The 27,857-nt window shown below is 53.5% G+C and overlaps 7 protein-coding genes across 7 annotated transcripts; all 7 read right to left on the bottom strand.

Moving 5' to 3' along the window:
* Window positions 1-21: 21 nt before the first annotated feature.
* K460DRAFT_189475 (uncharacterized protein) lies at window positions 22-4,338 on the bottom strand. The gene is made up of 2 exons (XM_040927110.1): window positions 4,067-4,338; window positions 22-3,975 (listed from the first exon to the last, which is right to left on the bottom strand). Exon 2 carries the CDS (start codon window positions 3,967-3,969, stop codon window positions 304-306), a length of 3,666 nt encoding a protein of 1,221 aa, XP_040785188.1. The 5' UTR covers window positions 3,970-3,975; window positions 4,067-4,338; the 3' UTR covers window positions 22-303.
* A 3,523-nt stretch (window positions 4,339-7,861) lies between these two features.
* On the bottom strand, window positions 7,862-9,884 carry K460DRAFT_346665 (glucosidase 2 subunit beta precursor; the record flags this gene model as incomplete). Its single annotated transcript, XM_040931315.1, has 3 exons — window positions 7,862-8,722; window positions 8,771-9,706; window positions 9,779-9,884. 3 exons carry the CDS (start codon window positions 9,882-9,884, stop codon window positions 8,070-8,072), a joined length of 1,695 nt encoding a protein of 564 aa, XP_040785187.1. The 3' UTR covers window positions 7,862-8,069.
* Window positions 9,885-10,270: 386 nt separating this feature from the next.
* Window positions 10,271-12,524, bottom strand: K460DRAFT_189433 (uncharacterized protein). Its single transcript, XM_040927109.1, has 2 exons — window positions 11,696-12,524; window positions 10,271-11,652 (listed from the first exon to the last, which is right to left on the bottom strand). The coding sequence occupies exons 1-2, from the start codon at window positions 12,213-12,215 to the stop codon at window positions 10,691-10,693; spliced, it is 1,482 nt and encodes a 493-aa protein (XP_040785186.1). The 5' UTR covers window positions 12,216-12,524; the 3' UTR covers window positions 10,271-10,690.
* Window positions 12,525-12,681: 157 nt separating this feature from the next.
* Window positions 12,682-14,788, bottom strand: K460DRAFT_189423 (cytochrome P450 52A12). The gene is made up of 2 exons (XM_040927108.1): window positions 13,572-14,788; window positions 12,682-13,520 (listed from the first exon to the last, which is right to left on the bottom strand). Exons 1-2 carry the CDS (start codon window positions 14,671-14,673, stop codon window positions 13,102-13,104), a joined length of 1,521 nt encoding a protein of 506 aa, XP_040785185.1. The 5' UTR covers window positions 14,674-14,788; the 3' UTR covers window positions 12,682-13,101.
* A 1,754-nt stretch (window positions 14,789-16,542) lies between these two features.
* K460DRAFT_410020 (uncharacterized protein) lies at window positions 16,543-17,814 on the bottom strand (the record flags this gene model as incomplete). The annotated part of the gene is made up of 1 exon (XM_040937320.1): window positions 16,543-17,814. The coding sequence occupies one exon, from the start codon at window positions 17,812-17,814 to the stop codon at window positions 16,543-16,545; it is 1,272 nt and encodes a 423-aa protein (XP_040785184.1).
* Window positions 17,815-18,450: 636 nt separating this feature from the next.
* On the bottom strand, window positions 18,451-20,456 carry K460DRAFT_370588 (uncharacterized protein). The gene is made up of 2 exons (XM_040934194.1): window positions 19,385-20,456; window positions 18,451-19,138 (listed from the first exon to the last, which is right to left on the bottom strand). Exons 1-2 carry the CDS (start codon window positions 20,426-20,428, stop codon window positions 18,770-18,772), a joined length of 1,413 nt encoding a protein of 470 aa, XP_040785183.1. The 5' UTR covers window positions 20,429-20,456; the 3' UTR covers window positions 18,451-18,769.
* Window positions 20,457-20,938: 482 nt separating this feature from the next.
* Window positions 20,939-27,239, bottom strand: K460DRAFT_292248 (beta subunit of fatty acid synthase; the record flags this gene model as incomplete). Its single annotated transcript, XM_040929341.1, has 2 exons — window positions 20,939-22,014; window positions 22,064-27,239. 2 exons carry the CDS (start codon window positions 27,237-27,239, stop codon window positions 20,939-20,941), a joined length of 6,252 nt encoding a protein of 2,083 aa, XP_040785182.1.
* Between the last annotated feature and the right edge of the window lie 618 nt (window positions 27,240-27,857).

Here is a 27,857-nt window from a genome sequence, read left to right as displayed (position 1 = left end):
CTAGCGTACAATGTTTTTCGCGCCAAAAGCCGCCAGGAGAAACCCTATCATTGATTTGATCGTTGCAAGAAAGATCGGAGAAGAGAGATGATAATTCGCAGAAAACTTTAGAGGTATATTGCTGAGAAAAGAAACAAGGCCGTTGTCGCAGACGAGGAAGTAGGACAGTAATGAAGCGGAGACTAGTGCCGCGGATATACGAAGTAGTGTGAAAGGTATGAAGGCGATTCTTGCTTTTATGTCATAAGTACCGAAAAGGCAATATGAGAATTTGACAGAAGTAACGGTATCGCTGTCCCGTCTCTAGAACATGGCACCATTCATGGGTTGTTGCACCATTGGCTGATTGTGGATAGGACGTGGAGGCGAGTTTTTACGTCCACCGAAGCTTGTTTGTGGCATGGCTGGAGACGATCCAGTGGGTCCTTGCGCGTTTGCCCGCAGGCTCTTGCCTTCACTTGACGTTTTCCTAAGCCTGGTTCTGGGCAGCTGGGTCTGGCTCGCTAGTGCGTCCGATGAGTTCGTGCGTGTTGGCTCGGTGTAAGGGGCTCGTGGGGCTTCTAGACCGGGCTGAACAGCAGGATCGTGAGAAGGACTGTGGCTCTCGCCACGACCAAAGCCGAATCGACGCCTCATCGGATTGATCGGAGGAACCGGTGGCGCAGCGGCCTCAGCACCATTCTTCAGAGACGCACCTGGCGGCAGGTTGACTAGGTCAATGCTAGATGTGGTAGATAGAAAGACGGGCTCCGAGATATCGGCTTTGGCAATAGACTTTTTCCGCAACATTCCTTGCCTGGTGGTCAGAGGCTGTACAGTGCTTGGATTGAAGGCAACTGCATTTGGCGTTGTAGGGTTCGAAACAGGTGGGGTATGGTTCGCTGAGAGTGGAGGCATCGGGGAAGTTGGATGAGGGTATCCATTTACGTTAGGACCGTTGTGGCCGCCAGGTGATGGGCGAGGCGAGATTGGTATACCTGGAGAAAACTTCTGCTGGGGAAGAGGAAGGCGAGGAGAAACATTGCCTGATGCAGTACCGGTCTGAATCGGCTGGAGATGCTTTGAATCAAAGTGGTTTGATGCAGCTGTCCTGCTATTGCTTCGCGATCGCATGCGACCTTGGCTGTCCAGCGATGGCCTTTCGGCGGGAAGCGGTGGCGTTGGGTTGGCAACGTATCCAGGCACCGATGGAAGCGTATTTGGCGGGTATGCACCCCTGGAGCCCTCCATCATAGCCTGTTCTAGATCGTCGCGGTATTGATCAGGGCGACTACCGGAGCGAGCTGAGGAGGTACCAGAGCTTGAACGTTCCCGTGTTGAAGATCTAGTGGGAATACCAGACCTGCCTGTGGATCGACCTGTCCGGCTGCTATCGGTTGCTGATCGCTGCCGGCTATTCTCCATCTCCCGCTGTGCGTCGTGCTCGCTCTGCTGCAATACACGAGAAGGCTTCGGCCTCAAGGCTGGCGAATCACTTCCATATGAGCCAGACAGAGACGTCGTGCTAACGTTCGCAGAGCCGGCTCCAAGTGCAAGCTTCCGCACAGACTTGTTAGAGATCTCGAGTTGTCGATCTACTGTTGCAAACGACTCCCGGCTAGACTTTGCGCGGAGCATGTTCAGTGCCGTCTTCAGTCCTCCAGCTGATCCAGGGGCTGAGGTGGTAGATTGACCTTCAGCCCTGGCACGGAGATTCTCTTGGATGAGACGCTGTCGGTGAGCAAGGTCCCGCTGGAAAGCTTCGTGATCAGCTTCAGTCTCATTGCTAGCAACGCGCTCGTGGTTCCTTCGGGGGGTCAAGTCCCATGGTGCTGAGTTGCTAGTTGGTTCAGTAGCACTCATTACTAGCGGTGCGGTCTTTTGGTGGTCAGATGGGCTCACTGAGTTGAGACTACCGCGTTCATCACGGAAGGGGTTATCGAGGTCATCCAAGTCCCAGGGGTTGGAGTGGCTGTATGTCGAGGGCGCCGGTGTCACGGACTCAGAACCCGGTTGCCGACGCTGCGGGTTAATATCTTGAGTCTGGATGGCAAGACCCATAGGACTTCCCAAAGATTGATCGAGCTCGCCATAGTTTGATGAAACGTTGCTCACGTTGCGCAGATGCTGTCGGATCATTCCGCTTAGCCCGCCGTTGTCTGGACCAAGAGTTGGCGAATCCACTTCTGAATTGTCAAGTCTCGGGGAGAGATCGGGAACCGGAGGGAGGTTCTGGCTCGGGGAGTCAAGACTGGCCTGATGGACCTTCTCATCCGACGCAGGCCGAGATCGTAGGGCAGGGTGCTCCAAGATTGAGGGTGCTGGCCCCGTCGCCACAGGTAGATGGTCGAATCTACGAGTAGGTTCATGAGCCCGAACAACTTTTGGCTTAGGTACTTCCTCCTCGGCATCGCTGGAATCCGGAGAAGCAAAGAACGTCGTGCCTTTGTGCATATCTGTAGTTTCTGCATTCTTTGATGATGACTCCGACTGGGTCGGTGGCGAACTAGGCGTTGCGGGACCTGTAAACTTCATCTGGCTTGCAGCGGCCTGGAATCGTGAGAAGGCGGACGAGGCTGGCTTCTGTTCCGTGGGAGATTCGGATCTCGGTCGCTCTGCAACCTCTGCTTCAGCTCGCTTTCGCTTCTCCTGCTCCGCACGCTGCCTTAAAGTGGGCTTCTGTGGTGGTGATCTTTCCTCCTTGGGGGATGTCAACTCTCGCACTTCCCGCTCTGGCTGCATATGTCGTAATCGCTCTGCGTATTGTTCTTCACTAAAGGCTTCCTTTGGTTTATTGAAGGCGCCCATAGCGGTCGCTTTCCCGCGATCGTGCGGCTGAAGGGCAGCATTGAGAGCGTGGGCGTCCCCGAAATCACTACCCACGGGGCTCAGAGGCGGTGACAGCGGTCGAGGAAGAACGGGGCTAGAGCCAGCGGACGAATTGTTTCTGCTCATGTTAGGGTATGCGAGTGGATTTGGACTGTCTGAGCGGAAGACGGGGCCCCGGTTGAAACGATCATTGAGGTTTGTTGCAGACCGTGCCTGAGGTAGTGGAATGGGCGGGGTCGATCGACCCGTTGGCGCTCGAGCCCGCTGTATCGAGTTCAATCGGTTCATGGCAGTCGATTGCTGGTCCTGGATGTGCTGGTCCAAGCCTTGATCATAGAGTCTTCGGACCTTTGTTGACGCCCGAGTTAGGTCTGGAGAGGTGGCAGATGCTGCAGAAGGAGGGAATGCAGGTGACGATACGGAGATGGAGTTGGCGCCTTGGGATGCAATTGATGTTGCGGCAGTAGATGTGCGAGTGTTGACGGTGCCAGAGTTTGTTGAAGAGGATGTTTCTCTTTTCTGACTGAGAGCCGAAGGGCTGGATGGTTCGGAATGCTGGCCCTCCTGCTCCTCGGCCTGCTGCCTAAGCCTTTCCTTTTCTTCTAGTCGCAGGCGTTGGTATGTGGACATGTTGACATCATCGTCGTAGAGTGTTCGCCCGAGGCCCTTGGAGTTGTTGTTCGAGACCATGTATATCTTCTGTCGGCCACCGAACAGGACATTGCCCTCCCCGGGTCTGGACCGCGTCATCATGTTGCCAGAGCCGTCATCTTCTCTGCTGCTGTCAAAGGAGGCAGTCCTCTCGTTTGCGAACGGGGGCCGTATTGAACCGTTAAGCGATGAAACTTCGGCTATGTCAGAGAGGCCACCAGGGACGAAGCCGAACTCGTGGAGTCGGGACTGGCGTTTCGGTTGCAATACGCTGTCGTCGCTGGCCTTGCCGATCTTTGAGCTTGGGTCGTCCTGCTCTCTTAACATGCTGAAGCGCGTAGACAGGCCTGGCATGATCAAGCTTGTGCGGAAGTCGTCCGCTTTGGGCAGTGCCGTGATGAGATTGAATTCGGGCTTGACCTCCTCCTGTCCCTTCTTGCCCTTCTTTGCCTTCTTCCCACTCGTAACATCCTCGCTGTTATCCTTCTTTCTTGTGAGCCAGCGATTCATGGCGACCTGGTACGTGTTAGCAAGGTTGGTGAAGGAGGGCGCTTCCCATGACGAGGGACAGCTCATGGAGAGGCTTGGAGTATGGGTAAAGACATACGAAGAGAAGCGATTAGACCAGAACAATGTGTTGAGACTGCACACTGGCTCGTGTTCACCGCTCACCTAAAGTTGGGTGGGCAGGTGCGACTGGCGACAGGCAGGTGCTTCCTTTCCACGGAGATGGACAAGCCTTCCTATCCTTGAACCACACCACTTCTGCTAGGATGGAGCGATGCTTGTGGTCGATAACAACGTTTGTAATTGTAGCGTCTAGCCGCGTTTCCCTTCTAAATTGTGTATTGTAGCGGTAGGTGGGTGCTTCGTGAGAGAGGTCGGGGTAAAGGAGCAGGTGCGAACTCCATGTAGGGGCGGACGAGTGAGGCAGGAACAACAGTACGCAGTACAGTCGAGGGCGATGAAGCGTGAAGACGGTGTTGTTTCAGAAGATGCGGAGGAATGTAGCCTGGGGTAGGCACACACACAAAGGGCAGACGAGTCTGAATGGCGAGGGGCGGCCGGCAGTCGAAGGCGGAGGATTCAGGAGCGGGTGTCGTCGACGTGTAGGCCGGATGGCGGCAGAAGGTAAAAACAAACAGTAGTAGATTGGATTATTTGCAAGTTAAGGAGCGTGTATAGCTGGGAACAATGGATGGGGTAAAAGAGTGGTGGTGCACGCGCGCAGCGGTGTTTTGCGGCAGTGAAGGAAAGGAATGCAGAGAAAGGGCAGATCTCCCGACCGAAATCGACCTACACGAGGACGGCGTGGGTACTGTACAATATGCACTCGCTGGGCCCTGGGGCAAAGAGTGACAAGCACCACTAACACGACCACTTTCACCAGGAACAGGGGTCAAAATGGCCTCTAGGCTCATTTCCACCCTGCATTGGGCGCTTGAGACCTCAGACAGGGCCCCAACGAGTCCCACGGGTGCGCGGGCCACTGGGGGGTGTTGGCTGCACGCCCGCCATCATGGCGGCCACAGACAGCCTCTCGTTTGTGTGCAGCCTGCACCCAAGCCCGCGCCGTCACAGGGGAACATACGTAAAGCTGCTGCAGAGCGCATACATATGGCAGAGGGAGAGTAGCATAGCAGAGAGAGGGATGGAGCAGCCAAACGGGCGCTAGTGCGGGTCGCTCTTGCCTTCAACGCTGCCACTGCCGTCGCTCTTGCCGTGACCGAAACGCATTCCTGCCCTCCTCGAACAACACACAACAATGATAAAAACAATAACAACACCAACAACAGACCCTGAACCTGATTCACTCTCACGCCTCACCACATAACGCCTCGCAGCACCCAACGCACGATCTTGCAGACCCTTGGACGACACAGCAGCCGCCACTGTATTCGGGGACTGCAGCGTGCAGCCAATGTGCCCCGTCCAATCAGCTCGCTGCCCTGAATGCGTACCTTGCAGGCGTCGGGAGGGGCTGACGATCCATGCATCCCCGAATAGCGTCGAGAGATGCTTCTTCTCTGTCCGCGACATGCGACACCATCACCAGCTTCGCTTTCTGTTCGTCACCCTGCACCTCCCGACCTATATCGTCGACCCAATTAACCCTCGGGCATCCAGGGGGCAAAAAGGAATGCGGGGAGGCGACCCTCATCCAGCACCAAACGCCCATCGCGTACCTGAAGCCGCTAAGCTCGGGAGCCACAAGCAGCCGAACGAATCGTCCGTGAACCGTACTCGTGGACCCGGTGGGTGGCCATTACGTCTCCTATCCCAGCCTACTAACCGCTTGTCTTGCCTCTCCTTTCCTTGTACCACTGCCCGGACAGCAACGTCGTGCCGAGTCCAACAGTTGCGACAGTGAGCTCCTGATCTGCGCTCGCCAGGTCTCAGTCTATTGACGGCCTTTGTACTCTTGCGATAATTATGTGGCCCGCCCAGATTCATCTCCGCAGACCTGGTCGCACCCGGATCATCCAATCTTCCCGGCTGGCTATCCCCCCTTCCGCCAGCCCGCCCCTTGCTGCATACACATCACAGCGCGGCGGTGGCTCCTCTTCTGCTCGACAGATTGATTGCCTCACATGAGCGCCGTCTGCTCCTGCATGTACACCCGCAGCCAACAACAAAGCGAGGAATAATATCCGAATGGCTTTCTTGATTGCCGTCTACGAATCAGACCACACCCTGTTTGATTTTGTCTCGGCCCAATTGGCCTTTCTCCTTATTGTCTGCAAATAACATATCGTTGTGAGCTCAGCAGATAATACTTGTGAGAGTCAGGTCTCAGTCATTAGACGCTTACTCGAGGCTTCCAGAGCGAAGAGCGAAGCTCGATCCATGCATCGGGTTGGTTACCACAATGAATCGCACTTCCCCCTCTTCCGCTCGGGTGGTCCTGAAGGCGACGATCATTTCCAACCCGTCCGTAAAATTGCAGCAGGATCTACGCTACGCTACCTCGCGCTATAGCAGCCCTGCGACACCGCGAATCCCCATTTGCTGGTGAGCTTCTCCACACCACACGCGACAGAAACACGCCAACGCTCATAGCCTGTTGACAAACATGGCCACGCGAGCGGTAACATCTCAAACAACAAACAAGAGACACGCCATCGCAAAGTTCATGACTTGTATCCCTTGTTGGCCTCTTACCTGTATAATCTTCGTCCGCAACCTCAGGCCTGCAAACTCGTCCTCCGCCATCATCATTAACACGACTTCATTTCATCCTTGCATTGACAGCACTCTCCGATGATCCAGCGCTAGAAGGGCTGCTGAATCATGTAGATCTTCCAACGGCCGAATCCCCCTAATGCTAACGCTCACATCCGCATCCCAACTGCACCGCCTGCCTCATCAATCGCCAAATCGCGTAAAATTCGGAAACTCACAAGCATCATGCACGTGGAAGACTCGCCGACCGAGTCACCACACAAAACTCCAGCCTAGCCCCTCAGAAAAAGGTAAAGTAGTGGAGCGGAGTAGCGCCGTCGTCATCTTACCTACCCTTCAAAGCCCCCTCTTCCCTCCTGCCAAGCCAAAGCGGAAATGAAATGAAAAATGGACAGAAGACATCGGATTTGGGAAAGCCGTTCTGTAATCGAGATCTGGCTCAATGGCCAATTTTGCATGGAGTGTGCGCACTTGACGATCTTATGGGTCTTGTCCACTTCGGTTGTTCATGGGTCGAGGGTTGATGACATAGTTCCCAGTGCTCATACGCTAGACGCCTCGACGGCTGATCGTCTGCATCTAAGCAGTGAACAAGCAAGTACCGCGAAGGGGGGCGTAGCGCAAGCCGTCTGAAATGTTCCGTTTCATATACCGAAGCCACTCCCCCGTTGTACATATTCTAGGAGAAAAAAAGGAAACATGCCTGGGTTTAAAATTAGTATCATTAATTTATCTGTACTCTGTTCCCTGACGCAATATCTACAATACCCACACTTCCGCCGAGCTGCAATCGATAAGCGACATGTATATTATTCCCGTTAATATATGTGAAATCTTCGCTGATGAGATGAGATGAGATGAGGTCCAGAGGAGAGCACAGATATCGCCGACCGTGGTTCAACAGCGTCTGTTAACTGCGCACTGCACCTAGCTGCATTGCATACGCATGCATTCGTAGCTTTCCGAACAAATACACATGCAGGGCAAGTTCCAACGTTGGACCTGGATATAACGGATGTGTAGGGGTTACTCGCCCGCTGTAATATCTGGAGTATGAGATTTAATATATATAGCGGATTAGTGTGGTGTTTCTTTTACTGTTGAGAGATGAAAGGAGAGTAATCGAACAAAAAGTAAAAGTCAACGCTGGCGATAGCGGATCATACCACGTAGTAGGTGAAGAGAAGTGTATACCGAAGAGGAAAAATAATCTCTGTGAAGCAGGGTCAAGTATGTATCAATAAACCGTACTTGTTATGGCCATCATGTTGTATAGTAACGAATATGATTCTAGAATACGCCTTGCAAGCCCTGCTATTTCAATTCGTCGTCAAAAACTACATCAACGTCTATATATTTTTCCCATTCTCAGATACCTTGGTTACTAGTAGTTGTCGCTCAACCAACCCTCAATCATTTCCCCCCCACTATAGCTCGTTGTGCTCCGGCACCACAGACTTCTTGACGTCCACACCACAAACCGCAGGGGTACCCATCTCCATGCGATAAACACACTTCTCCTCCTCGACAATCTTCCAAATCTCATCCTTCTCCGCGCACGCAAGAATGACCTGCGTACTGCGATTCGGCCCGTTCCAGCAGTGCTGTCCGTTCTCGTACTTGAGTGCAATGCGCTCTCCGCTACCGAGGCCCCTGCCGTCAGCAGGCAACTCCTCGTCGACGGAGACGACTTCAATGCGTGCAAAGTTGCCCATGCCCGTGTGGCCACCGCCTTTCTTGGACTTTTGCGTCGTGCTGGCGAGGAAGCAGTGTTCGTACGTGTACTCGCCGCTGTCTGTCTCGACACAGCGGTCTTTGAGCGCGCGGAATATGCTGTCTGGGCCGTAGTCTTTCGTCAAGTCGTCTTCGTGCTTGGTCAGTTCCGACTTGTCGTCGTCGAGTTCTTTCTTCGCAGAGTCGAGCTGGGATCTCGCGTCGGTGACGGCCTTGGATTCAGGTGTATCGGACGTTTTGGGGTCTGCGAGTATGCCATTTTCGATGAGTACAACGCGCAGGTCTCGGAGCTTTGCGTCGACCCAGTCGCGGACGGGGGTGGGAAGGTACTCTTCGAATTTGTAGACTGCACGTTGTCAGTGGTTGTTCTAGGTCGAGGATTAGAGGTACTTACGAACGTCGACATCGGTCTCGTCGACAGTCTCGAATTCTTCCCAGTTGATGGCGGACTCGGAATCTGGCTGCAGTATCTCATCGAGATCACGATCCAGAGCTTCATTCGGTCCCGGGCGTTCCTGCGCAGCATAGTCCTCCCAAGCCTTGACAGCGCGCTTAACGCCCTCATCGTTGAAGTTGGGATTGTACTCCTCCTTGAAGCGTCTAAGCATAGCCTCCAGCTCTTCGACTCTTCCTCTATTCGTGTCCCTCTCAATGCGCACCCGATGCACGTTATCGGTCAACTCCTGAATCCTCTCTTTGGCCAGACTGGCCAGTACAGTGATCTTTCCACCCTTGCCTGCACCCTTGACCACCTTGCCCCTCTCCTGCCTCTCAATCTCAGCCAAGCTCTTCGTCAGCCCGTCGACCTTGAGATTCTGTCCCTCAATCTGCGTCTTCAGCGTCAGAATGCGATCCTCCACTTCCTTGCGCAGTCGCCCAGACTCGGCTATCAGCTCTTTCCGTCGCTGCCTCGCAGCATTCAAGCTCTTCTGCCGAGCTTCGTCTTGCTTCCTCCACTCTTTCCCAATCTTTGCACACTGGTCTTCGCATTTCACGCCTCCCACGCGTTCATATTCGTCGCTCCCATCGCAACACAGCTCGTAATCGCACACGCCGTCATTCACGTTCGTGAATGGTATGTAGCTCGGCTGATGGCCCTTGTTCTTGCAGTAGAATCCGGGCAGAGCGAGTGTTGTGTCTAGGTTGCTGCCTTGGAAGTTCGAGGGTTGTGATGGGGAGAGCGGAGAGAGGTAGGAGCATGCGGAGGTGCCTGGCTCGTCGGAGCCGTCAGGGCAGTCGCAGTAATCGTCGTTGAGGCGGGAGATGGAGAGCTTGATGGAGGGATTCGAAATACACGCGAAGGTTTCTGCGTCTTTATAGAACTTTGCAACTGCCAATGCTCGCGTTAGTCTCAAGATTCGACATTTCGTAGCCCGGGCGGAGCTCTAGCGGGTGAACATACACTCGGGGCCTACACCCCGCGGCCGGGGAGGGTCTGATGCCGCATTTGCAGTGCTAGCAAGAACGGGAAGTAATAATGCGAGTGAGGATATGTGTCGTCTCCCCATCTTCGTGTGTAAATGGCCGAATTGGAGCTTGGAACTTTAGGACAGCTGGAACCTCCGCAACGGTGAAGGGTCCAGGTGGTCTGTGCATACGATAAACGATAGGCAATCCACGACAAGTGTTCCCCACCTAGCTCTTTACAATAACTTGGAACTTGAGAGTTTCAAATAGCATTTTGGACTGGACTTGTTCGTACAGTGTCTATTCTTCTGCTTTTGCTTCTTTCATGCCTTACCATCGCTCGTAGTTGGCCGCAGTCTCGAAGCAAGAGTATTTGTTTGATGTGTACTCCTTCCTATATTACGTTTCTCTGTACAACGTTCAGTGTCAGGAGAAGGATAGATAAAAGAATATGAATTGTATAAGGGGTAGAGTAGAGTCCAAACTATGCTACTACTAATCATTGTTCTACATTTAAGCCTCACCTTATAAGACTATAATTAGTTCGTTGGAGAAATATTAGAACTAGAACGAATACATGGGTAAGCACATAACGCATTTAAGGAAGTAGAGAGATTGTACTCTCATCATCAATCAAGACATCCCTCACTCACTACCAATCTTCTATTCCATACAATATACAAACATTATCTCGTAAACGTAGTATCCCAGTCTCTAACCTCTCATCTCCATCCAAACTCCAATCCCATCCTCCCAGCGAGCCAACACACAGCTTACAAAGGATCCGCTCCCTTTGGCAACTTGACCTTGAACACCAAAACCTGATTATCAAGATTAAACCCCGATTGATCTTTATACGGCAGTTTCCCTCCATTGATAAAACCTAGTGTCATCCACATTAGCCAAACTATCCCTCATCGAGAAAATGGTGTATAGTATTGTACTGACCATTCTGCGTAATAAAATCATTATCTGAGAAGGAAATAAGGAAGAAGTCCTTCCCACCCTCCTTCGTCTTCTCCGTATCCTCGTCGTCAACAGGCAAAAGCGCAAAGCTCTCCCACTTCTCATTGAGCAGGTTCTCGTCTTGCGCGCCGCCGTTGCGCACGCCGAATTTGCCTAGTTCTTCATTATTGTTATATGAGAGCCAGGGGCAGTAGATCGCGGGGACAATGTCGCTCTTCAGCACGCCGTCTTTGGTGGCGATTTGGCCGTCGAATGCGTCGACTTTGCCGACGAGGTTCGTCGCGCTGGAGATGTCGATGATGTCTGCGTTGCGGTAGATGGACTGCGACTTATCCTGGCCGTGTCCAGCGCCGGAGTCGCGGGCGAGAACGAGGAATTGGGATTTGGAAATGTAGTGGATTTCAGACTGGCTGGCTACTCTGCCGGAAGGAAGGACGGGCAGCTGGACGGCGTATTCGGCTTTCAACTCGATCTTATTCTTCTTGAGGCGATACTGGAGGAAGCGCGTGTTGCGGCGCTTGGTGTTTTTGCTGCCGCCGTCTTGGATGGTGGCGCTCTGGAGCATGGTATACAGGTACTTGCCATCCGGGCTGCGGGTCAGGGCCTCGAGGCCTTGGTTGTTGCCGCGTCCGGTGGTGGGATCCTCTGGGGAGATCTTGAATTTTTGATCATAGATGGGTGGCGAGGCGGCGCTGAAGCTCTCGGTGCCGTTGCGCAGGGGAACGAAAGCATCGGGAGTGCGAATAACCTTGATCATCTTACCCTTCTTGTCGAACTGGTACACAAACGCAGCGTACTCATCGCTGATCCAGTACGTGCCATCGTCACCGAGCACCAAGCCCTCCGTATCTAGGGGAACGCGCGCGCCACCAGGACCATCTTGTCCGAAACCGTTACCAGTATCTACAAGCGTCAGCTACATCCTACGAAAGTCTGGCGTCCTTACACTTGGCAAGAGGAAGGGTTGGAAAGCCCTCGTATGTGACAGTGTCCGTAGGATCAAGACCCGTCAGCGGCGTTCCATCGGGTCCTGTAAGCAGCACGGTATCCAAGTAGGTGAGCTTGAAGTTTGGAGCCGCAGGCTTCGCAAGGGTAGCCTCGACGACCTCAAACGTGAAGCTAAATTTGTGAACGCGGGTCTGCGTGTTCTGTGTGCCCTGTGTATTCCAACCACGGTCGGGCAAACCATAGATGATACCCGAATACGTTCCCTTTTTGCTCTTGTTCTTCTTAATCGAGCTCTTGTCGAGCGCGATGGCACTTCCAATACCGCCAATGGTGTCGCCAAACTTGTCACGGGCATCGCTGGCTAGCTTGCCGTAGCCGGCCAGCCCTTCGTAGACGTATTTCTTGCCATTGCAGGTCGTGGCATTGACCGCTGCTGGAGCATCACGAGCGATGATCGGATTGGCGAGGACCTGGGTTAGTGGAAGGGCCAACAGGCCTAGGGAGACGGGAAACAGCATCTTGAATGCGAAATTGGGGTTTGTCGTGTGCCTAAACAGGGGGAGCTCCAGTGGGATCGACTTCCTATATTAATACCTGCACGATGATGCCGGGTCATCCAATGACGGAATCTCTATACATCAGGCACGCGAAGGGATCATGCCTAGGCACAGCTCCATCGTGAGTCGCTATACAAGCGCACGTTGCTGTTTCTTTGGCTACAAGATGAAGCTACAGCAAAATGTCCTTGTCGATCCCGTTCTATCCGCGTTGGCGGGGGAGAAGTGTGTAGAACATGGCAATCCAGGAACGCGTGGGATCTTGGAGGATTGCTAAGGTCATGGCGAAGGTTGAAGACCCCCCAATGATGACGCGAGGCTGTGGAGCGACCAGCGCACGTTGCTGATGCGGAGGTCGTGAGTCGTTGAGGCGGAGATTGTTCCGCGGAAAGCTACTTACCAATTAAGGAAGCCGCATTCTAGCTCACGCTAATAAGTAGACGGGTATACGCGTATACGATGGAAGGAGATAAATGACATAACTGCTGTAGTACTTATTCTCAAAGCTATTGCCAGCAGAAGGCGTCCGTATAGACGCGAATGTCATCGAATAATAGTATGAATACAGCACACGTGCGTCTAGGTAGTCGCCTTCCAAGACGATGTCAGTATTCGCCGCAGAGATCCCACGTTAAGAAAGAGAAGTCCGCCGCAATGCCCAAGCCTTATTATGCTGTGTGAAATCAGACCCAGTGCCCATGGACTCCGTTTCCGAAAATGGATGCTCGCCAGTAGTCTCTGACAACAGACAGAGATCATCGTGTCTATCCTCGTGCTCTCCTTCGCGCCCCAGTTGGCAGCGGCCAAAGCAACTCGCTCTTCTCTTTTGCGACCGCTTACGCTCCTCCTAAGCCGGCGTAAGACCGACCTTTGTTCCGTTCAGCGAGCACAAAGTCAGAGTCAGACTCTCTATCCACGGCTCAGGGTCTCTGCTCTCCATCTCCTTGAACTCCTGGACTAGTCTCACAGTGACGTAGCTGGCCTCGGTAAGCGCGTACTGTTGACCAAGACAAATTCGAGGACCGCCGTTGAATGGCAGGTATTCCCAGCCGGGACGGAGTGTCTCCCAGCGCTCAGGCTTATACTCGTCTGCGTCGGGTCCGTAGAGGTCTTTGCGGCGGTGCATGACGTAAGGTGAGTAGCCGACTGTCGTACCTTTGGGAACAAAGAGGGGATGTTTACCGTCTGGGCCGCCGCCGAGTGGAAGGACAGTGTCGCGAATGGCGAAGCGCGTGTTTCCTGGGACGACTGGGTGGATGCGAAGAGCTAGTCATGGTCAGCCATGAAGGGAAACACAAAGGCACGGACATGTCTTACATTCATTGAGACAGTGCTTGAGGTACTTCAGACTCCTCAACTCTTCATACGTTGGCGTCCGCCCACCTAGTGTCGCCACCTCGTCCCTCAGCTTCGCGTAGATATCCGGCCTCCTCGCAATCTCAAAGAACATGTTGCTCAAGAGACTGGCTGTCGTGTCGCGCCCAGCGAGCAAGATGTTGATGAGCTCGTCTCGTATCCTCTTTTTATCCGTCGTCTGCTTTGCAACCTCCTGGATGAAGTAGTACTTCTCATCCTCCGCGGATCCAGCCTTCTTCTCATGATCTAGCTCTTTCCTGAAGCGCAGCGCGTCGTCGACAAACTTCTCGATATACTCGTGACAGATGCGGATCGCCTCTTGGCCCTTCTCATTCTTCCGGAAGCGGTCCAGAGCCCCGAAGCGCATGCGCGTTCCGATATCATCTTGCGCGAAATTAAACGCCTTGCCGAAGATGACGTCCTCATTATTCGCATCCTCCTGGCCGACCATGCGGAGTGAGTTGGTGGAGTGGTTGAACAGGAACTCGGTAGCCGAGTCGATTGTAAAGCGGAAGAAGAGTTTCTGCAGGTCGACAGTCTTACCGTCGCGCGGGAGGTGCTTGAGCATGAGCTTAAAGTGGCGCTCAAACGCCTCCAGATCCGCGACTTGATCTCTCGCAAAGTTTGGGCGTAGAAGATGTCGACTGTTCGACCACCGCTCCCCGTCTGCGTTGAAGATGCCATGGCCTAACAAAGGTGTGAAGGCTTTCTGGCGGTTGCCAAAGCTGTAGTCTTTGAACTTCAAGCTCAAGATGGTTTTGACGTTCTCGGGCTCGCATGTGGCAATGATGGGCATGGTGACCATTCTGTTGTGGAACGTCCTACCAAGCCTCTCGAAGCGCTTTTTGTTCTCTTGTAGCACAATGTGGTGTTTGCTGTTGTAGTTCATCGTCTTCAGAGCATCGAGGCCTAGAATTGGGTCTTTGTGGAAGCGGCCCAGACATGGTTGGCAGCCGTTCTCCTTGATGAAGCGCCTGCGCGCCAGGTAGAGGGTTATCCGGGTGTAGAGAATGTAGGAGAAAAAGGCACCCGCGAGGATGAAGATGAGCGGCGACTGCGCCATAGCGATGGTAGTAGTCGAGGTGTCGTCGAATTAGGTGGTTTGTAGGTGAGAGGGCTTGTTATGATTGGTGACGTCGGCGCCCCAACAGACGGCTGTTTGGTCTAAAAGCTCCAAATCGAAGCTGCAGCCCGTCACCTTTCTACTGTCCAGCTCTTCGTGAAGCAATGCATGCGCGTTCGCTCCGCCACGTCTTTATTTAATCCCGGGGCCGCAATGCCCGTTTCTTAATCAATGGTAAGGGCTTTCCCGGCTCCTTTCGCGCGTTCGGCCGAGCCCCCAGTGCAAAGCGTTGAATGTGGGCACTCCGAGGCAATCCGCTCCTATACACGTTGTGTATACGTCCAAGCCAGCTCCACACTACTAAGCTTTAGAGCCTATTTTCGCGGGGAATTCGACGAGGAATGACCGTCGGGGCAATACTAATCAAATCAACGGGGCAGCGGTCCTCTTATACGGCACAACAATCCCGCCGGATTTTCACAACGGGCGTAGCCACAGAAAGAGTACTCAGCTCCGCCGCAACGCCAGACCCACTCCTGAGGTTACACCTTTTGCCGCGCTGGTCCACGTCAAAGGAAACCTCGTCGGCGTTGCCGTTCGAGCTGCATCTCCGTCCTGCCAAGCTGGTCTCTTCCGTCTCCGATTGGTTCTTGTTTGCGCATCTGTTTCATCGCCATGTGCTGCTGACCATTGTCCATGCTAATGGACAGGTTAGACATGTACCAGAAACGCAGTCAGAATAAGAGACAGGAACTAGACTAAGGTGTCACTTCAGGCGTTATGCACTTCGCTCTCGCACGTTAGTAACAAAGGCCGCGTCGATACATCTGTCGAGTCTCATGCTGCATTATTAATTCACACGAGGCTTTACACCCTTCAGGTAGCGTCTGAAGTGCCGCTAATTATCTTACACGACAGGCCCAGTGCACAACAAGCAGGAGACAATTTAAGCGCCTAGAGTTTACTTATACGAGTAGATCTAACACGACGTGTCCTCGTATACCAAAGAAGCAAGAGGTAAGTAAGCACAGCGTATACGTATAAATTGTGGGCTAAAGACCAAGGCAAATCGTGTCAGCAACACCGTCCCAGCCCAGTGCACCCGTATACCAGCCTCAGCCTTGAAGCGTGTGAGAATACGCCCCAGCCCCCGCCGCTATGGTAGAGGAGTATGGTATGTATATGTGCGTAGAGACCTAAACTAATAGTACCGAGCGCGAATCAAAGGATTGCTGCTGCCTAGAGCTGGATAAAGGTACCCATGATTATGCAAGTACTTATGCATGTACTTGGATGTAGGTACTCGGGGTGTAGATCGTCCGCCAGGTCCACTGATAGTATTAAGCTGACAGAGAATGAGAAGTGGGATAATTTGTAACGATGTTCACGGAGTTGAATCACCCCATCGCACGCTGGAGTCTTTTTTTCAAAGTATAGAAGCTTGGTATAGCGAATTAGCATGGTTATGTAGGTTTTGTTGCATAGAGTGTTGTTGTATTATCATCTCTAGTCCTTCAATGATGTTTACAGTCATGAGCAAACGTAAGTGTGAGTATATCCGTCTCTCTTCCATCTACTTCAAAATCAAAATTCAAATTACAAAGCTATAACTAACTGTGATGTATACTGCCTTCAACATTCAACACAAAAGACACGTGAAGCCCTCCGATTACGATACAAATAGCGTACTACTATTCTCTGCATGGCTAACGAATTCATCTACTTGGCCTTCACTTGTTCAGCCTGACATCGCAAGTGTACACATGCGCTTCAGTAGCAGAATCTTTCACTTTCAACAATGTAGGTAACCGCTAGCTAGTCTCTCCCGTACAAGACGTTCAATCTAGAATGAACCGCTAACCTACTATCCTACAAACAGACTCTCGCAGCCAAATTACCATATGTAGGAGCAGGTTGTGTTCCATGTTCCGTGACAGTCGGTAGATCCCCCACAGCCTCAAACCTCAGCCCCGCAGACTGCGCATCGTAGGAGTGGGAACGCCTCCGCCCTTCTGCTGATGCTGCCGCAGCATGATTCCGTGCATGCATGCGCTTCTTCGCCATAGACGTCGAGTCTCGATGAGTAAACAGCTCGGGCGCAATACCCCCCGAGTGTAGCAGGCGGGAATGCGCAATGGTAACGGAGTCGCGATGACCGCGGAACTTTAGATCTGCTTCTTCGATGTTGGAGAGTTTCCGAGGCGCGGGAGGCCAGTTCATTCGTCGGTTTGCGTCGACGGAGCGTTCGGGTGGACTATCAGGGTTCGAATTCGATACAACCAGTTGTTCTGCTCGATCTGTCGACTCTTGTTCGTCTTGTTCGTCTGGTTGCGGCATTCCTGAAAGTGCCATGTCTTCGTGCGATGCTACTCTCGTCATGGGCGCACTGGCAGGTCGTGAAGGGAGTCGTGACGGCGCTCTACTGGTGATCTGGCTGTTTGGAGGTGCCAGCACGACCAGATCCTCATCGTCGTCCACGGAGCACTCATATAGAGATGCACGGCCATCATCGTCAGGAAAGACTACAATCGTAGGCTTGAAGCTCCCCGACGGACTATTCCAGGTTGCAGACCAGTCGGATAACTTTGTGTTGACGCGTTCCAGCCCCCTAGCTGATGGGCTGATCATTTCTAGTGCGTGGCATGCGGAAGAGCTTCGTCGTCGGACTCTGATGCTTTGATCTGCTGGTACGTCGTCCCAGACTACCTCGTAGCAGCCGTTCTTCGATTCCACGATTTGCATCGTGGGCGTTGCGGGATCGGCTCCTTCACTAGCAGTGTCTTCAGCACTCCATGAGGGAGCGATGGTAAGAACATGGACATCGGTCCGTGTGATAGCTGGGTCCACCAGACTACTCTTCACTGTTCGAATCAGGTTAGGACAAGAGGGGGCCCTATGAACCAGCTTTGCGGGTCTGCCATCGCACGCAGGCAATATGCCAGACTGATTTATGGCCATGTCGACCCTTTCCGGTACAACGGTGGTAGAGGGTGCTGAGAGCAACGACTCCGACCCCTTCTCTACAAAGTCCACCGTCTTAACTCGTCGTAATGTCCTAGTCGCTGTAGAGTCACCCACACCCTCTTCAGACCCATTCGTAGGCGTTGCCGTAGCACTATTCGCTTTCTTCTTCTTCTTCATACACGGCTTGAGCGGTAGATTAGCATCGTATCTCTTCGGCTTCGCGGGGACCCTTATATCGTCCAAATCAGAGGTGTGCTTTCCCTGGCTGGCACTGTACAGCGATTCATGTATAGTCGACGTGTTTCGAACCCGCAAAGGCCGGGGAGGATATTTAGTCTGCGCAACAAGCTGTTCCTAAAAGCCTGTGGATTCCGTGTTCGAGCCGTGAACTCGCGAGCGCGTTTCAAGTTGCGGACTACTCGTGCTCCGCAGTGCGGTGGGACGGGGAGGACAGAGCGAAGTAGGAGTCTGGGGTGGAGGTCTGACGCCGCTGTGGCTCTCGTCGTCGTCGTCCAGGAAGCGGACTGCCGCGTCACCAAGCGATCTCCGTTCTGGACGCATGATATCCCCACTCTGCCGGCCTTTTACTAGTAGCAACTCAGCGGTGGGCCGAGCAGTGGTCCCTTCGCCATCGAAGTAACTGCCACTCGGAGCGAGCAACATCTCCCATCGACAAGTGTGCGGCAGCGGCGGCAGCGTAGCGAGAGCGTTGTAGTATGGACAGAATCAAGAAAGGGAAGGAAGAAGCGTCGGTAAAAATTAGAGAGATGATGTTTTGAACACAGGGTTGAGAAAGGTAATAGGGTGAGAGTAGAGTGTAGTTGGAATGTAGACACTCCGTTTGTGTCATACGGTGCGCTTGAAGGGCGTGGTGTAAGACGCCGCTAGGGCCACGAAGGAAAGTGCAAGCAAGATGCTCAACAAAAGGGAAGCACGACCTCTGGACGTAGTACAGCATAGCATCGAGACGCTCCATATTGGAAGAAAAGAGGGCGGGTGAGTCCATTCAACAAACATGATCATTACAAGGAAATTGATAATCTTATTACCCAACACATCAATGCTCATTTCCATGCGTGAAGCGCTCGTAAAAGACACCAGCCCCAACGTAGAAGAAAAGAAGAATCCATAATCATCGAAAAAGCCCCTTCTTCCTCGGGCTTCTCCTTTCTTCCAGCACCGGCGCACCTTCTTGTTGTGCGACAGATGGCAATGCCGGCATACTCTGTGCGTGTATTAGCGGCGGCGCTTCGATATGCCGCATGCCCCCGTATGGAGTTTGAAAAGGAGTGTTTTGCTGCTGCTGCTGCCAATTTTGTTGAAAGGCTTGTTGGTTGTATTCAATGTAGCTGTTGCTTGGTACTCTATGCGGTGTTTGTGGGACGAAATCGTTCGGGTTAGGCGTCTGGTGTTGGGGTTGGTGCTGTTGCTGTGAGCGTAGGAGGCCGAATGCCCAGTTGGAAAGATTGAAGCCGCCGAAGATGATGATTCCGGTGAAGACCTAGTGTTCGAACATTGGGTCAGCGAAACCGTGATTAGGTTCAGTGTCATCGTCTACTACCTCCATTTCGATATCTGGTCGAGCAGCAGTCGACCGCGGGTGGAACGAGTACTGAGCATGCTGATGCTGCTCTCGCGATGCCCGCAGATCGGCGCGCAATTGCTCACCATGCCTACTCCAGGCACGTACTTGCTGTAACTGTCCCTTGATGTAGAGTGCTAAGACGGGAAGTAAAACCAGACATACCATAGACTTGTAGCTAAACTCCTCCACAAAGCTATTGAAGATCATAGCAAACGTCTTTGCCGTGACGCTCGCACGCGCAACCTTCTTCGGGTCGCGGTTCATGCACGTCTCCCAGACACCGCATGCCTTCTCCATGGCGGGTACGACATCGTCCGGGCGACAGCGGTTGCGGTTGTATTCCATTGCGCAGGCAGCGATCTCGACCATGACTTCCGAGGCGTGCTTTGACGATTCAATGTCAACATCAGTCATGACGCCGCACCAGGCAGAGTAGACAATGTATAAAAATAGGAAGCCTAGGCAAGCATTGACGGTGAGCTGCAGGTAGTAGGAGAGGACCGAGGGGAGGAGAGGGTGTGCCTCTAGCCACGACAAGAAGCCTGCTATGCTCATTGCGAATGTCTGCTTGACCTGCTCCTTTTTGGATACATCTTGCGCGCCGGGTCGTGCGTCGTCTGAATCGTCGCTGTTGTCGCGCATCGCGGGGCGCTTCTTCGATCGTGACCGCTCGGTTCGCTCTGAGCGGCGCTTCACTATGCGGTTCTCAGCCTTCTTGGAGTAGTACTTCTGCGCGGCGGCGTCCTTGTCCCGTTCTTTGGTAGGACTAGGGCTTGCCATGCCAGTCAATCGCTTGAACCAGCTCTCCCTCCGCCCCGCCTTCTTGGGGCTATATGCATCGCCGTTCCCAAGCCCCAAACGGCCCATGCCACTCGCTGTCTGTGTGTCCGGTGTCCCCGCATCGCTATCCACCTGCGGTGTGTTCGGCGTCTCCCCGCCTGAGCTCTCGTAGTTGCTTGCCGGTGTGCGTGGTTCCCACGCGCTCTGCACGTGTGCTGGTATCGAGGGGAGCGGCTTGCTGCTGGACTGTGAGAAGAAGAATGGGCGGTTGTCTGGATCACGCAGGCGGTTCGGCGTCGCAAATCCATTCTTGGAGGGCGAATCGAGGACAGAATGGGGTCGCTTCTTTGCAGATGCCTGGCCCGCAGTGAAGAAGGGCGACTGCGAATCTACCGGACCCGTCTGATTCGACCACTCGAATTCCATAGGCGTCGTGGATGCTCGATGACCCCGCGACATTGTTTGTGTTGCTGCGAAAATGCGGTATGCAGGGGGTGAGAGGTGGAGGTAGGGTTGCTGCTGCTGTTGGGGGGTTGAACTGGTGGTTGCTAGGTGCACAATGTTGACAAACGCGGTGCGGACCTCCGAAAAAGTGTCTGGCTTGTGCTCACAGTACCGGTACCTACCCAACGCCACCAATCTCAACTCGGTTGACTCTTTGGATGCAGTGGTTAGAAGAGAATAAATCGCGGGGACAGGTAGAATATATCTTCATAAGAGCATATGAAGAGGAGGGTGAAAGCCCCAAGTTTGTGAGACGAGGCAGCACGCGACGCAGGCTCTGGAACAAGTCATGTTAAACTACACAATTCTGGAACATTCATAATTATATTCTACTATGGAACACATCTACAACCTCCTCGCGCATATGTAGCTGCCTGGATATCAGAAGTCTAGTCAAACCCGTTGAAACGCCCACAAGGATCTCAAAGTAGATCATGCCGCAACATCTGTGTCTTCCCCGCTCTCCTCATACTTCTCCCAGTTGGCCAAAATGTTGCCGATCTTGGGCGAGTTGGTGAGCTTGTACACATCCTCAAAGTACTCCTTCGTCAATGCGAAAGGCTTCGCAGTAACGTTGGGAATGTATTTTCCGACCAGCTTAGACGGGTCAATAGACGTCTTGTGGATCTTCTTGAGCAAGAAGCTTCGGAATGGCTTGACACCAGAGCGCAGGAAGGTGCTGTGGAACGGCACATCGATACCCTTGAGCGGAATGGTCGCGAAGCCACGCTGCAGGTCGAGCGGCTTGGGCTTGGCCTCTGTCTGCTCGGCGCAGCCCTTGATGATCTCAACAAGGTGGGCCTTGACGTCCTCAAGAGACATGCTCTGCATGAGAGCCTGGATGTCGATCTTTTGTTGCTTGAGGTAGTTGGTGACGTTGGTGAGGCAATCGAGCGCCCGGAGGTCACCGGCCGCGACGTACTGCATGTTGGCGATGTTGTAGTTGACAATTTCCAAGAGCCAGCCGGTTGTTTCTGCGATATTCTCAACAACGTACTGCAGCGCCTGCTCGTTGAAGGTCTTGGAAATCCTGCTGGGGTTGACAGCGCACATGGAGTAGTTAGAGCGGCCAGCTTCGTCACGCTCGACTGCGACCTGCATAGTCAGACCACGATAGAACACGACGGACACCAAGCTCTCAATAGGCATGACCTCAGCAAGCGCAGCAAGGGCAGAGTACTCTCCTAGCGAGTGGCCGGCGAATGTGCTGTCGCGCTGGACAAGTCCCTTGGCACGCATGTCTTCGAAGGAAGCCTTCTCCATGAGCGTAAGAGCAGGCTGTGTGAATTGAGTCGCTGACAGCAGGCCAGTCGGTGATCGGTAGGTGTAGGATGTGGTGTTCTCATCGATTTCCTTGAAAATCTTCTCCGACTTGATGGATCCATCAGCACTGACAGTCTCAAAGGTCATGGACATGTAGTTCTGGCGGATGGCCTTTCCGACGGGACCACCAAAGTGGATTGTGAGCTCCTTGGGGTTGTTCTTCACAATGTTGGTGATGGCGAAACCTATGAAAGTTAGTTGATGGCATTGTCAAAAGAATATAAACAGACGTACCATAGTTGTCCATGAAGTGCTTGTCCGCACGATCCCAGACCTCTTTAGCCACTTCACTGCTGTTGTACAACTCCATACCCATACCCTGCTCTTGCGAACCTTGACCCGTGAAGACGTACGACGTCGTCGGTTGTTCCACCTCGGCTTCACCAAGCAGAACCTTGTCTTCCGTCTCCTGATTGCTGACCTCAATCTTGATGATCTTGCGACCAGAGACCATACCGACGTGCTGAAGCTTGACGTCGAGCATATCATCAGGAAGCACCATGCCAACAAGATTGACATGATAGCTTATGACACGGCCGACGTTGTTCTCAGCAGCCCACGTCTCGACCAAACTTCGAACAGCAGCGCTCGAGTACATGCCGTGAGTGATGGTACCTGGCAAGTTGGCGTAGCTGGCGAAGACACGCGAAACGTGAATAGGATTGTAGTCGCCGGAGACGCGAGCATAGTTCTCGTTGGAAGCAGGAGCCTTGAGGCTGAGCGGTGTTTTGCCGTGTAGGGGGATAGGGTTTTCGAAGTGAACTGGCTGGTCCACGGCGGATCCGTTGCGCTCCAAGTAGTCAAGCACCGGGTTGCCATAGGCGTCACCGGATCGGTACTCAACAAAAGCAATTTGGATTACCTCCTTGGTCGGAAGCTCGAGCAAGACCTCTCCGACGGTCGTGATGTGAGAGAAGACTGTCTTGTTCTTGTAGTACATAACACTCTCAAGCTTAAACAGCAGCGTCTTGTTCAAAAGGTCGATATCCGGCTCTTCGAAGTTGAACCATTCCTTTGATCGAAGGATGGCGATATCCTTGCTGGTAGCCAAGTGCAGCTGAATGGGCTTCTCACTTTTCCGCTGGAATGTGTTCTCGAAGTCGTCGTATGCGCCACGGTACAAGAACTGGCTAGTGACCTGCATCACGGGCTCGTAGTTGCGAGTGATGGTTCCACATACCTCAACCAGCTTACCAGATTCCTGATTGATGACTGCATTGATCTGAGCTGAAGTATCAAGAACATCACCCTTCTTCAACGGCTCCGCGCCGGCCATCATGCGGAAGCCATTAGACATGTGTACCAGCTTGAGCAGATCACAGTCAATAGCTCGAGGAAAGATGGGCTTAGTGATGGCTTTCCAGCCGACAACAATGGCGAAGTCCATGGGAGCAAACACCTCTTTGCCAGGTCGGTCAACAAAGGCCTCGCCCGTGTTTCCGACCGCATGAACAAAATCGTTGATAGCTTCGCTTGTGACGGTAGCACGACCACCACTGAAACGGGAATCGACTGGAGCATCAAAGGGGCAAGCCTCATCACCGAACCAGATCTTGTAGTAGAATTCCTTGATCCGGTCGTTGCGGGCGTCCATGACTTCGTGGATGGGTGCGTAACCCACGTCTGGACGATAGGTAAAGCGGAGCGGTAAGGCAACGGGCTGCTTGAGTGCAGTACGCTCCTCAAACATATTGAGCAAGATCTCGTTGTCTTTTGTGAGGCTGACGTCGACAGTCTTGACGAGTTTGCTATTGTGGTGTAGTTCCTTGACAGTGATGGAAGTCTTAGCAGGCTCATTGGGGCTGAAGATCTCGACAATCATGCCAGGAGTAGGAGCAAAGATCCGGGAAGTCGGGTTGGTCTGGAAGCGCTGGCCTTGCACGAAGATGTCCGCAGTGAAGAAGGCATGTCTCCACGAGTAACTGGTACCGGCAAGGAGTTGAAGCCACGAGTGAACCTCGGGCATCGTAGCGTTCGGTGCAGCGGAGAGACGGTAGACAACCTTGTTCTCAAGGTGCGAAACGGTGAGGCCATCAACCTCCAGTCCCTTGGGTGTTGTCAAAAGGTTGCTGCCAAAGTACTCAATGACCGGAACTTTAGACTCGTCGTCACCGTAGACATCGCGCAGAAGATACTTGATGTGGCCTTCATGGACGCCATCCAGAATCTCTTTGATTGGCTCGTCGACCTTGTTGGAGTACTTGACGGCCATGGGTCCTTGCAGAATGCAAGTTCTGCCAACGTCCTGGTCGACAACAGCATCAAGGTCTTCCGATTGCCAGAGCGAATCCTTCTTGAAGAAGAACTCGAAGGTTTCGTCGAGGACGGGGACGAAAGGTACGGGCTTTTGTCCACGGCGTTGGCAGAGCAATAGGAAGTGCTGCACATCCTGAGCGTTGATCAACTGCTCATCTGCTTCGGGGTACGCCTTGAAGACCTTTTCAAGCATCGGGAAGGGGTCGGTCAGCTCCTCATAGTTCTGAATAAGCGACTCGCTGCTGGACCTGCTGAAGCGCTCCTCAAGTCGTCGAATGAAATCTCCGGTCAATCGCTTCAAGCTCTGGTCGATCCAGCGCGACTGGTGCTTCACATACATCAGATCAACCATGCGTTGGACGACTTCGGTGTACGTCATGTCTTCAAGGTCGACAGACTCTCCCTTCTTGTTCTTTCCAAACCAGACCTTCTGGAAGTCCTTGTTCAGCTTCTCGATGATGTACTCGCGCATCTTCTTCAGCTCAGGTACGCGTTTCGCCTTGTCCAAGCTGAAGATCTTCTGGTCCATCTCATGCCAGAAGATGACACCTCGAGTAGCTAGCTTGTGGATAGGCTCACCCATTTCAGAGCGCACGGTGATGACACCACCAGCCGGGCCCTTGTACGTCTTCTCCCAGTCGCCGTCATCTAGACCAGGCGCATCGACGATGGCCTGCTTCGCCATCTTGGAGGTGTGCGCCTCCTTGGCAGTCATCACGCGACTACCGAACAAGCAACCGTCGTACGGCATGGGCGGGTAGCCAAACTTGGTCGACCAGGAACCGGAAAGGTAGGGGTAAGTGTCTTCTGCCCCGCCGAAGCCGGACCCTGCCACGAGGATCAAGTTGTCGCACTTACGGAGACGGCCGTACATCTGCAGAATAGGCTGATGGAAGTCTTCGAATGAATGATGACCGCCACCACGACCTCCAGTCCACTGCATCAGTACTGGGAAGGTCGGGTTCGCCTTTGCGATATTGATAGTCTGCTGGATGGCCTCGACCGAACCAGGCTTGAACGCGATGTGCTTAATGCCCAGAGTCTCAATGTACTCGTTGGCAACTTCAATGGACGGAACACCGGCACCGATGGTGAGACCTTCGATAGGAACACCCTCGGACCTGAGCTTGGCCAAAAGTGGAATCTGCCAGCCCATGGCGCGGGGATTGACGTAGATCAAGTTGATCGTGATACCACGACCAGCGGGAATCGCCTTCTCGACCTGGTTGATGGCAGCAGTCATGGACTTTTCGTCGTAGTAACCGCCGCCAGCAAGTTCAATCTCGTAACCAGCGTTCATCGTGGCAGCAACAAAGTCCCAAGGAACGGTGCAGGGCGTCATACCAGCAACCATGACAGGAGGCAGACCGATCATTCTGCTCATCTTGGTGTCGACGTAGGTCTGGCCGGTCGAGGTCTTGACGAGGCGAGGACCATGTTCCTTGACCCAGTCGACGGCGTATTTGACCGCGTGCTCGGAGTCGCGGTCAAAGATTTCAGGCTTGTAGCCGACCTCAGCGTTTTGGCCATCGATGGCTCCAGCCAGGATGACACGGACACCAGTTCCATCCTTATTACGGTTGGTTAGGACGCCGAGGCCAGAGATGCCACCAGGACCAAAGTCAAGGATATGAGTAGCGTTGGGGAACACTGTGGCCTTCTCCCACTCCACAGAGTCGGCTGTGATCATGCTAATCAGCCTAGGCACAACGTTGTCGGAGCCATCCTCGCGGATGTCCTGGCCCGTATGTGTGTCGTACATTGGGATGCCAAGATCGCTCGCGGCGATTTTGATTCCCTTGAGATCATCCTCGAGCTGCTTTGTCGCCTCGGCCAGGTAGGGGCTGTGGAATGGCGCAGTGATGGGCAGAAAGCGGTTGACGAAGCGCACTTTGCGCTCAGTGAAGGGTATCCTTGTCTGATCCAAGCCAGTTGGAGCCTTGTCTTTCCGCAGACGGAGGTTCAGACCATATAGCGAGATGGGAGGGCCAGTAACGACAAAGTTGCGGGCGCTGTTGACCAGAGAAATGGCAATGTGTCGGTCTTGCGGCAGATGGGCGTTGGTTGCGTCAATGTGGTCTTGAACCGCTTTCCTCGAAAGGTCGCGGATCGACAGCATAGGTGTTGGCGTACCCTCACCATTGTCGACAGAGTCTTGCAGCGCAGATGGTGCAAGTGATGTGCGTGGGAATGCTTGCTGACTGCGGGTACCAATCCAGAAGAGAATTTCCAAGGCCTTCTTGGCAGACCGTTCAAACGTCTCCCAATTCTTTGCTTCGGCAATGGCAGTAGCTGTGATGACACCTTGCGAGTGACCGGTGACACCAGAGAAGCGGGCGCGTACATGTCCGGGGTGGCTTCCCAGCACTCTGCAGGTTACGACATAATGCGCAAGCTGTGTCAACCCAATCAAGGGCAGACTGACGGGTGCCGAAACCAGGTAGTCGGTGTCTGGCTGCGATTCGCGGTTATTGAGCCATCGCATGACGTCCAGGCCCTTTGAGTATAGCTTCTCCGCGCGCGGGTCTCGCGACAGAACCAACAGGTGCTGTGCTTCGGCCGCAATGAAGTCCTCGACAAAAGAGGGGTAGGTGTTGTAGATCTCGCGAAGTTCATCAAAGTACTCCTCGATGTTGCCCTGACCACCCAGAACAGCGTATATGTGGGCATTCTCGTCGGCCGCCTCGCGGAAGAGGGCTGATTCATGGTGCTTGATGGGCCTCTCTACCGCCGCACGGGCAGCGTAGTATGACCGAACCGTGACCAGCTTCTTCTCCGTGATGCCGGGCAGAGAGGCAGCCAGAGCGTGCACCTCGTTGCCGCGCAGGAAAGCGCGCTCAAACTCGGTGAGGACGAGCTTCAGCACCTCCTCGAACGAGTCCGGGTCATCGCCCTCGTCCACTTCCTTTGCCACGAAGCCAAGGTATCGCGCGACCAGTTCTGCTACTGACGAGGGCTCGTCATCGAGTGCAAGCTCGTCTGTGGGCTCGGGCAAGGTTGTCTTGAAGGTGTCCCGCAGTTGCTGGGCGTGGAAGTGGAGCGCGGTGGGGATAAGGAGCGTGTATTCGAGCGAGCCATGGGTGAGGATGAGGGGGCGGAGGTTGGCTGCTGAGCGGGGCGTCGAGATGCCCGTCTGCTGGCCGGAACCGTACATGGTGGGTAATTCGGGCGCTCTAGAGGGGTGTGTGTGTGTGTGGTGTTCTGAACCAGTGAGTTAGCTGGTGTGCTTGATTCAAGTGTGGTTGTAAGGGCTCTTCTAGCGGTAGAGGTGGAATTGACAATAGTGCATACTTCAAGGACTGACAGATGATGGCAAAGGACGGGTATGGAAAGAACGACGTGCACAGGAAGCTGCGACTGGACAATGGTGAGCTTCCGTCCGGTCTCTGGGGAAATTGAATGAAGCTGCCAGAGAAACCACACAGACAATGCCTCGCAAAAAAGGCCCAATGCGATGCGTACCTATTATGGGCTCAGGGAGAAACTAATCTGCCTGAGGGCCTCGGGAATTGGTGTGTACTGCTGGTGAGAGCAGCTCCCTAGCTATGTGCGGTATGCGGTGCGAGAGAGAGGGCCAAGGGGATATATGACGAGTAATCAAGAGAGACGGAATTAGGCAATTGGGCGGGGGAGGGGAGGAGGTGAGGAAAGAGTCGGGAAGTGCGCTGGCTGGCTGGCTGGCTGGCGGGTTGCTTCTATTATCGCCGGCGTGCTTCTGTCTGGTCGACTTTTTTGCAGACGAGAGTAGCTCACACCGGGTCAGGCTTGTCCT

The sequence above is a fragment of the Cucurbitaria berberidis genome, assembly GCF_010015615.1.
Source record: "Cucurbitaria berberidis CBS 394.84 unplaced genomic scaffold K460scaffold_5, whole genome shotgun sequence".
Taxonomy (NCBI): domain Eukaryota; kingdom Fungi; phylum Ascomycota; class Dothideomycetes; order Pleosporales; family Cucurbitariaceae; genus Cucurbitaria; species Cucurbitaria berberidis.
Note: the sequence above shows the minus strand (reverse complement) of the source record. Positions and strands in the feature narration are given on the sequence as shown.

Excerpts from the sequence above, each read along its gene's own strand:
- K460DRAFT_189423 (XM_040927108.1), bottom strand. The coding sequence starts at position 14,673 with ATGGCGCAGTCGCCGCTCATCTTCATCCTCGCGGGTGCCTTTTTCTCC. Across the intron at positions 13,521-13,571 it reads CAAGCACTGTCTCAATGAAT|CTCTTCGCATCCACCCAGTC; the intron begins GTAAGACATGTC and ends GACCATGACTAG.
- K460DRAFT_370588 (XM_040934194.1), bottom strand. The coding sequence starts at position 20,428 with ATGGAATTCGAGTGGTCGAATCAGACGGGTCCGGTAGATTCGCAGTCG. Across the intron at positions 19,139-19,384 it reads AGTTTAGCTACAAGTCTATG|GTCTTCACCGGAATCATCAT; the intron begins GTATGTCTGGTT and ends TTCGAACACTAG.
- K460DRAFT_189475 (XM_040927110.1), bottom strand. The coding sequence starts at position 3,969 with ATGAATCGCTGGCTCACAAGAAAGAAGGATAACAGCGAGGATGTTACG.
- K460DRAFT_189433 (XM_040927109.1), bottom strand. The coding sequence starts at position 12,215 with ATGCTGTTTCCCGTCTCCCTAGGCCTGTTGGCCCTTCCACTAACCCAG. Across the intron at positions 11,653-11,695 it reads AACCCTTCCTCTTGCCAAGT|ATACTGGTAACGGTTTCGGA; the intron begins GTAAGGACGCCA and ends TGACGCTTGTAG.